The sequence below is a fragment of the Phoenix dactylifera genome, unplaced genomic scaffold (assembly GCF_009389715.1).
Source record: "Phoenix dactylifera cultivar Barhee BC4 unplaced genomic scaffold, palm_55x_up_171113_PBpolish2nd_filt_p 000130F, whole genome shotgun sequence".
NCBI classification, from domain to species: domain Eukaryota; kingdom Viridiplantae; phylum Streptophyta; class Magnoliopsida; order Arecales; family Arecaceae; genus Phoenix; species Phoenix dactylifera.
Window position 1 is genome coordinate 1018131 of NW_024067692.1, and position 10123 is coordinate 1028253.

General features: G+C 39.9%; 1 protein-coding gene across 1 annotated transcript; it reads left to right on the forward strand.

Annotated features, from left to right (window-relative positions):
- The first annotated feature begins 1348 nt into the window (after positions 1-1348).
- On the forward strand, positions 1349-4847 carry LOC103703682 (G-type lectin S-receptor-like serine/threonine-protein kinase SD3-1). The gene has a single exon (XM_008786612.4). The coding sequence runs from the start codon at positions 2186-2188 to the stop codon at positions 4517-4519; it is 2334 nt and encodes a 777-aa protein (XP_008784834.2). The 5' UTR covers positions 1349-2185; the 3' UTR covers positions 4520-4847.
- Positions 4848-10123: the final 5276 nt, after the last annotated feature.

Consider the following 10123-nt stretch of genomic DNA (forward strand, 5'->3'; position numbering starts at 1 on the left):
AGTGAATTGGGGTTTGGAAATCAAGGAGGGGAGGAAACTGGAGAAAGCACTCCGTGTTATCGAAATGTTCCGAAGCTAGAAGTTGATGATTATCCTTTTTTTTTCAGTGAGAAGTTAATTCCACTAAGCCCTGCTTGGCGAAAAAGCCTCCATTGAACAGGACCGGTAGTCTCCATATATAGGGAATCAGATTCAACCCTTGATCCTTGGTAATTAGCATGGGGGAAGGAAGATCTCCACTCATTCATTAAGTGCATGCGGTGAGATGCGACCCACAACAAACGAAGGGGGTGGAGGGAGACTGAAAAAAGAAAAATTGTATTGAATGCTGCACTGGGATCAACAGCTTCCAGTGAAGACCAAATGGGGACCATGATTGATAACAACAACAACTGAGATGCCAGGTGCGGCTCAGAGAATATGATCATGAAATATGATACTATAGTGCCAAACCAGTTCCTATCTCTTCTCTTTTCTATCTCGAATTGACTATCTCTCGGCAATTGGCCTTAGTAGACTGGTTTCAATTGGATAACTTAATTGTATTCTTGATGAAAAAACTTTTTTTTTTTTAGTAGAAATCGGCCACCGGATCTTTAATATCAAGAGAACATTGAATAAATCCTAGCCCACCAAAAAATTAAAAAAGAATAATTTTTATAGAAATAAATTTTTATACTTTATTATAAAGAAAAATTTATATATGACATAAAAAAAAGTCCAATTTCGACTAACTAAAAAATGGAATCAAAAATATCCTTAAACTTTTAGATAATATAGCATAAAGATCTTTCTCTTTATTAAAAATATAATAAAAATAATTATTTTAAAAAGCTGCTCTTGACTATACTTTTTTTTTTTTTTTTTGCCAATCAAATATATAAAAATTAAATTTTTAAGCATCATATATTGAGTCATCAATTTTCAATAAAAATATTTTAGCAAAAAAGAAATATTTTAGTGGAAGAAAGGTGCGTCAATCTCTACCTTCCAATAATGCCCCTTCTTTCGGAGTGGTTCTTGGTTGTACCAAGCCCAGTCCAACCAACCACGGAGCAACGTGCACACAGATGAAAAATATAGAAAAAAAACATAGTACACATTCTTGCTTCGTAATTAGATTGGTCCTCCACGGCCGATCTGGTTCAGCTAAAAGTTGTACCTTTTCTCATTTAAGACATCAAACTACGTATCCAGCTCATTGACACGTCATCTCGCCGCACCAACTATTCCGCGTTTTTGTCTCATTATTGGGTCCAGCTAGCGGCCCTCTTTTGTACATCAACTTTACTCACGGTCACGGACGACTGGAGGCCTTCTTTTGACTCATAAAAAAAAAAAAAAAGAAATCCTTCTTTCAAAGCCGCTTCCCTATCAACTAATGTTAGGAAGTAAAAAAGAAAACCTCGCTTTTCCCTGGTTTTATCAACCTCCTTTCCTCCTTGTTGCAGAGGTAAGCGTTTTCAGATCAGTGATCTCTTTGTTGGTAGCCAGTTTCATGTAGTGACATTTCTTTGTGATAATCTTTCTTCTATGCAATCTGGAAGTTCCCTAGCCTTCATGAAACCTTTCTAGTTTCCACATTACTTATAAGTAAAAAAAAAAGAAGAAAGAAGAAAGTACATTCTTCCATACTCATGTTGTTCTTGGAGCCAACTGAGGTATTTTCATCAAATTCATGCACTGAAAGCTGCCACTCTTTGCTTCTTTGCTGTTTTTCGTTTTTATTTTAGAACATTTACCAAATCAGCTCTTTGGTTCGAAAGCTACTTTCCTTCTCCGCACCTAGTTCCAAAAAATTTCCGAGACAAGCTGCTATGTCTTGGAGGTTCCCTTCCTTCTCCTCTGTCCCCTCCTTTCCAATCCGTCGCCTTTCGATGCAGAACGCCGTCGCTCTCTTTCAGTTTGGTACAAGTTTGCTTTGCGCTAGCCGTGTAGATTGCTTCCTCTTTCATGCTGCCTAAATCTGGTCTAAAAGCCATGATTTATGCGAAAAAGGTGAAAAGAGTCCATTCCGCTGACACTCTCTCCTTCTCTGTTCGTCGTCAAGGCCGATTTTTAGAGCTTTGACTGTTTCTAGTCCTCGTCGTCGATATTTAATTAACTCAAAGGGATCTGCTCCTCGTTCCACCTCCTTCTACTACCACCTTAGCAACTCCTACTACCAAACGGCCTTGGATTAGAGATGCACAAGAATCGATCATTTTGGTTCCCCATTTTCTTCTGTTCCATTGTCTTCTTTGATATTGAAGCTTTGCACATTCCTCTTGGTTCCAAGCTCTCGGTTGCAGAGCATGACTGCTGGATTTCCCCAAATGGGAACTTCGCGTTCGGATTTTTTAACCGATCCGATCAGCCTAACCAGTATGGAGTTGGTATTCGTTTCAACTCGATGTTGGTGCCGTCCACCGAGCAAGCGCATGTATGGGCTGCTGGGGCTCATGTTTCTGTTGGATATAATTCATCTGTTCACCTCACCGAGGCTGGAGATCTCATTCTCTTTGACTCCTCTAAGGGAGCTATAGTTTGGAGTAGCAACACTCACAATTCCTCTGTTGCTTCGGCCAGCCTTGGCGACGATGGGAATCTTGTTCTCTTGAATGCACACCAGGATGTTGTGTGGCAGAGCTTTGCTACTCCTTCGGATACACTTCTTCCAGGTCAGAACCTTACCTCCTTGCTGATGCTTCGAGCAGCCAGCAGGAATTATGTATCGAGTTCCTATAGTCTGTCGATGGATACTTCTGGCCAGCTGCAACTTAGATGGGAGACTAATGTCACTTACTGGAAGACTGAAACCGCTGCCTTAAAACCAATTCTTGCTGCTGTCTTCACTAAGGAAGGGGCATTTCAGCTTCTTGACACGAGGTTGAGGCCAGTTTGGTCGAGGTTCGGAGATGATCATAATGATTCCTCTGTGAGTTTCCGGTTTCTAAGGCTAGATGCAGATGGAAATCTCAGGATGTACTCATGGGCTACATATTCCAAGTCATGGAGGAAGGTGTGGCAAGCTTTGGAGAATCAGTGTGATGTCTTTGCTACGTGTGGCTCGTCAGGGGTTTGTGTACTCACTCCGTGGGGGAATACAACTTGCGAGTGCCCATTTGGATCAAACTCCAATTCAAATTTAAGCTGTTTGGCTCCATACAATCAGACATGCAGTTCTGGATCAACTATGGTCACACTTAAACACACATTCTTATACGGAATTTACCCACCTGAAGATTCTATAACTCGGTGCAGCATTGAGCAGTGCTGGAATTCATGTTTACAGGATCCTCGTTGCACATCAGTAACTGTTACTAATGATGGTAAGGCTCGGTGCACAATGAAAAGGACTCGATTCATAACAGGGTATCAGCACCCCTCTTTGAGATCCACATCCTCTATAAAGGTCTGCTTAGATCCAGTTGCTGCACTACCTCGAAATGTTTCTGCATCTTCACCTTCTTCTGCATCTTCACCTTCTTCTGCATCTTCTCTGCTCAAGCAATTATCCAAACTCCGCATGTCCTCTGCCGTCGGGCTAGCTTTAGGCACACTCGTTGCCTTTCTAGTATTCCAAATTGGTGTATTTCTTTACTTCTTGAAGAGAAGGAAAGCCACCAAGAACTCAGGAGCTGCATGGTACTCATGTCAGAATTCAATTGGTTTGTTCTCATTATCCTACTCAGAGCTGAAAGATGTAACAAGTAACTTCAAGCACCAGCTTGGGTTGAATCTGTGCAAGGGTGCGCTTCCAACCAACCAGCTGGTTGCGGTCAAGGAGTTGAAATCTGATGCGGGATGTGGGGAAAACATAGGAGAGAAACAGTTCAGGTCTTGGATTTCGGTATTGGGTGGCATCCACCATAAGAACTTAGTGAAATTGGAGGGATATTGCTGCAATTCTGGCCAAAGATTTTTGATATATGAGTTTCTAAAGAATTCTTCGGTTGATAAATGGCTACAAGATGCTAAACTAAGCAGGAGGCTAACTTGGAGAAAAAGGATGGAGATATGTGTAGGAGTGGCTAGAGCATTAGCTTACTTGCATTCTGAGTGCAGGGAGTTTGTCAGCCATGGGAACTTGAAATGGGAGAATGTGGTCCTTAATGAAGAATTAGAAGCAAAGGTGACTGAATTTGGTCTGATGAGGTTCAGCAGCAATGTCATCCAAAATAGCCAGGAGGCCGAAGTGGATGTGGCAAGTTTTGGGGAAATGATTGTGATTATGGTGAGCGGCCACCAAGGAGAGGCTGATGCATGTAGTCGGGCTTACAAGGAGTGGGTGGAGGGATGTGCCGCGAGGGTGGTGGACTCGAGGATTGGAGGGAAGTTTGATGTAGAAGAGGTGGAACGCATGTTGAGGGTTGCATTTTGGTGCATCCAACCCGACGCAGGGCTGAGACCCATGATGGGGGAAGTACTGAAAGCGTTGGAAGGTATACTATCTATCGATCCTCCGCCACCTCCCTACCGTTTCTTGGAGCCCTTGGAGGAATCAGATGCTATACAGGAAGTCTGTTCCTATGAATGATTAACAGATTTATTTGGGCTTCATAATTTGGAAAGAGTGGCTTAATTATGTTGATTCAAGTACAAGATTGACATGGAAAATGATTAGAATGTTAGCAGTTTTGTAAGGGCATAAATGCATGACAGCTTGAAAGAGAGAGGGGTTGTTGATATTGTTCTTGTTGCAGTAATGGTAGGATAACAATTGCAGAGATAAGAGAGCAGCCTAACTGTTAGTACTCGAAGAGTACTGTTACAACTTGCAAGTCATGTGATTTTGTCTTAAATTTAGAATATTTTTCGTTAAAGAGATGATATGAATTGTTTAATCTGAGTAATTATTTATGTCCTGTTCCTTACTTAACACCGCTAATACATCAGCAGATCAAAAATTCATGGTCATTTAAGCCTTGAACTCACAGTGTAGGTTATTTGATTCTTGAACCGTTTCCAACCTTTATGTATTCAAAATATCACATCTCCTGGAAACTTTTAGCACAGTCTTTTCTGTCACTTTCCTTCTTAGGTTTATTTATTTATCTTCGGTGAGCTGTATCTTAAGTTGGATGTTGTGTTGTTTTTGATATTGTTACATTGTGTTTCTTATTATTCTGTGTTTCTTGTAAGTCAGGGAAATCTTTGGAAATCATCCATGCATGCTTACCTCTAAACTGATCTTGTCCAAGAGTGAGAATTTCGTTACCCGTACCATTCATTTTCCATCCCTCTCAGCATGAGTTGAATGACTCATACTTTTTTTTTTTATTGAGTTCATTTTAGTGAAGAGTTTGTAAGGATTTTCTTTTTGCAGTGGTTATCCTGAATGCAGTATTATTTTTTTGGCATATATATGAGGAGTCCAAACAGTTCTGATTTCCCAGTGTGTGCTTTGTATGATACTAGGTTCTTATGATGCTTATTTGGTTGTATATCACGGAAATGTTATGTTTGTGAGTTGTGCTTAATAGGTTACAGTAATGTAGCTTGCAGACATCTAAACTTTCCTGTAAAATATATGAAAACTGCTTTGAACTTCCATTCAGCAACTGGTAATGCTGATCTGAAAACTATTAAGTTAATTGAGGTTGCTGATTTTAGATAGAAACAGAAAGAAAATATGTAGAGATAATTACATCAATGATTGTAGAAGTAGGACAGTAAAGAGACCCCAGTATTTTGTTGCCGAACGATAAATAAGCAATAACAACCACTCTGTATGATATCAAGTTGGTGTTATGGACATGATTTTGTTCTACAAGCAGTGCATTGAACTGTAATTTAGCTAGCTTAATGGCCATTATTGGCCCTTGCTCCTTTGTGCTGCTGTGATGTTTAATAGGCAGTTTGCAAGTGTACCGTGCTAATCTTGTATCCTATGAGCATGAAAACATAGAGCATAAATTGTCCACTTCATCCGCTTCATACTTGTGGCCTGGTAATCTCAAACTCAGCTCAAATAAGAAAAGTGGGGCAAGTTTTTTTAATAAAAAGAACAGGATTATGAAAAAAATTAAAAATGATAAAGCAATTAATGATGTGTATATGATTAACTATTGTAGGAGTTTCGAAGAAGAAGATTGATGAAGAGGCTGATTGCATTTCGGTGTCTCTATGAGAAAAGCTGTGGCTAAGGAGGTTTTGAGGAGAATAGGGATGTGGACAACCCAAAAAAATTGGTTAAAAGAGTTGGGAGGAGAAGATGAAAATATGAAAGATTTTCAGATATCAGATGGGAACTGAAATAGTAGATTAATTGTTGAATAGTGAATACCAATATATAATTAATTATGTAGGTTCTCCCTTCTTCCTTAGAACTTCTACATGGTATCAGAGCAGAAGATCCGCCTCTATCTCTCAAACTTCTTCTCTTGATGGGAGCTCTATAATCGCCAATGTCAGCCCAGTCAATTGATCTGGAAGTTAGATTACCCATTGGTCTCGCCGGGATCTGTTCATGCTGAAGGCACTGCCGAAGGCAGTCATACTCAGGACGATCAAGTAATCCCACCCAAACTGAAGTTTCTTCTCAATCAAATCCGATCCCTGGTACCAACTCCCCTTACATTGGATAACTTTCTCACATGGAGATCCCAAGTCACAAGAATTTTCAAAGCTGCTGGTTTTCTTGGTTTCTTTGATGGTTCCCCCACACAAATTCCATCACCAAACACCCCAAACCCTTCAACATATGATACATGGGTTCTAACGGATCAATTCCTTGCCATTGCACTGAACTCCATTATTTCCCCTTCTATTCTTCCATATGTCATTAATCTAGATCATTGTTATCAAATCTGGGCTGTTCTTGACTGCAGATTAAATTCTGCTACACGATCTCATATTATCCAACTCAAAAATGAGCTCCACAATGTCAGGAAATTAGATCTATCAATGTCTCAATACTTAAATGACATTCGCACCAAAGTTGATGCACTGACTGTTGCTGGCTCTAAGATAGATCCAGAAGATGTCATTCTCCATGTCCTCAATGGGCTCCCACCATCTTATGATTCGTTTGCAACTGCAATTCGAACACGTCCCTCCCCAATCACTCTAGACGAACTCTATGCCCTCCTTTGCAGTGAAGAAATCATTCTAAGCAATAAGGAGAAACATGAGACAATATCTACACCCACTCTTGCTCTCTCTGCAATTCAAGGAAGAGGTCGCGGTAGTAGATTTCCCACTGTACATAGAGGAGGAGGTCGTGCAAGACCACCCCAACGATCTAAACCATGGGTGTACCAAGGACGCAACAAAGAAGGCAAGTCCACCATTGAATGCCAAATATGTGGTAAGCGTGGACACTCAGCGCTTCATTGTTGGTATCGAATGGAGACCAATTACTCCAATAAGTATCAACAGCCAACTAAGCATCAGGTCTTCTTCACAACATCCTCCTCTACTTTGTCTTCAGGAGAATGGATTGTGGACAGTGGTGCCACAGCTCATCTAACACCAGATTTATCCACCTTACATCAACCGGCAACATATCCTGATACTGAGCAGGTAGCTGTGGGCAATGGCACCTCAATTCCCATTCGACATTCTGGCACTGGTATTCTCCCTACTCCAGCTCACACATTTCATCTCTCTCAAATTCTTCATGTGCCACACATCTCTCACAATCTGTTATCTGTTCACAAGCTTGCATTAGATAACAATTGTGTTCTTATCTTTGACTCCAATGGCTGTATCATCAAGGACAAGAACACCAATCGGATTCTCTTTTAGGGCCGCTGCACTGAAGGCTTATATAAAATTTCATTCACCTTCGTACAACATCATACACCACCAACACTTTCATCCACAGCATTTCTCTCACGCTTCCTTCCTCCACCTTATGGCATCATCGTCTTGGTCATCCGGCTGCCTCCGTTATTTTCCAGATTGTCAAGCGCACTCCACTTCGAGGACTCACCAAGTCAGCTGCTGTTTGTTCATCTTGCTGCATGGCGAAAAGTCACAAACTCCCATTTCAATCTACTGGCATCTCCTCTAAACAACCTCTAGATTTAGTACACTCGGATGTCTGGGGTCCTTCCCCTCAATCCTCTGTCACTAGTTTTCGCTACTACGTCCTGTTTGTAGATGACTTCTCCCGCTTCAGCTGGGTTTATCTACTTGTGTCTAAATCAGATGTATTCCATTGCTTTGTACATTTTAAGTCTTTAGTCGAAAATCAATTTACCACCTCTATCAAAGTCCTTAGATTTGATGGTGGAGGTGAATTTTTTAACAAACAATTCCAGCAGCTCCTTACTTCCTCCGGCATCATTCACCAGATGTCATCACCCTACACCCCTGAGCAAAATGGAGTCGCTGAATGAAAACATCGTCATATCCTTGAGGTGGTCCGAAGCTTACTCATTCATTCCTCTAATACCATGTAGAAGTTCTAAGGAAGGAGGGAGAAGATGTGAAGAGGAATGGTAAAACTTTATTACTAAGATATGATCATCTGCTCTAGTTTATATAGAGCCTCTTACAAGAGTGTTAGAGCAGAGCTGTTTCCCTAACAAACTGTAACAGTATCCGTTTGGGGTTTGTTATAATACCAGAACCCCGTTATGGTTTGTTAGAAGCATGTGAACACTTCAGACTTGAAACATTTTGGGATTCTATTCTGGTGAATAGAGCTGTGGTGAAAAGTTGATGAGCCAGTGTGATGCACCCAGGAATGTGTGCATTAATATTTAATTGATGATCGGTTAATGTTACAAAACTATATGTCAAACTGCATAATAATGATACATCTTTCATCAATATTAGATTGTTGTATATTAATAGGCTAGCCGGAGATACCGGGTCCTCTAAAATTTGGGTTTCTGGCTATATCCAAATATTTTTCATAATTGTACACTTCAATGCAACTTCATTACAACTATTATATCATTATAATTGAGTTTCTATATAATATGAACATTCAGAATTTCAATTTACATGCAACTTTATGCAAATAAATCATTAGAGCAAAGACTTCATTCATTATTTTTGCACTATAGATTAAAGATCCTATTTATTCTCTCCATTATATTTCTTATTCTTATGACACATACGATCTAAGATTTTATATGCAAAATTGGAATACATAACTATTCTCATAGATTACATCATGGACACCTACCTATTGCGAAATTATTTGGTTTGCAACATTTAAACAATGAAATGTGATCCGATCTTGGGTTATACTAAGTTGTTGCAATTCTTCGAATTCTAGTTTGAAATTTTTGAGTTTCCTTCTAAAAGATTACATTTTTCAAAGAAGAATCAGATTTGGGGGGTGATCAATCTAACATGAATTTCACATGCAACAAGTAGTCCTTGGGTTCGCCATAAATAGGTTCGAGTATATAAGTTCACCCACTAAACCTTTTTTTTTTTTTTAAGTTGAGTCATGTTCAATTTTAGATTTTTGATCCATTTCAACCTCTTTAGAACCATTCAATATTCGGGTTAAATCACCCCAATTCATAGACCCGTTTGTGATATGTTTGCTTTTGTATATCGGGTTCATACATAATTTCGGCCCGAATGGGTTAGATAACTTGTTTATTAAATAGATTTAGTTCGAGCTTTTATTTCCGACTTATTCATAAAAGGCCAGTCAAATTGACGGATTTATCTCTAAAATTTGCATCTCATCTAGATCAAACTTTGCACATTGTCATCCCTAATTAGAATGATAAGATGCCTGGCCAACTTGACTTAATCAAAATTTTTAGCATTATTATAGCCAAACTGTACAGCCTGATTAGTGGAGGGTGGCTGAGTAGATTTTTTTAACTTTGTTGCTTCTTTCTGGCTACCAAACTCATCCATCGTTTTAAATAGACACACACAGAGAGAGAGAGAGAGAGAGAGAGAGAGAGAGAGAGAGAGAGAGAGAGAGAGAGAGTCAATTATAACACCACCAAATTTTGGCACAACACTTGATAGATGGCCAGGCTGCAGCTTAGGCTGCAGAGAATATTCAAAGCAACCAATCTAATATTTGAGATGGCCTTCGTTGGAGAGAATAAGACCTTGGTACCCTGGAACTCTCCAGACTCCAGTGCTCAATTTGTTTGAAGGAGACATCCCAACTGACTGAACTGTTCGGTGTGTCGGTCAGAGGAACAGCAAA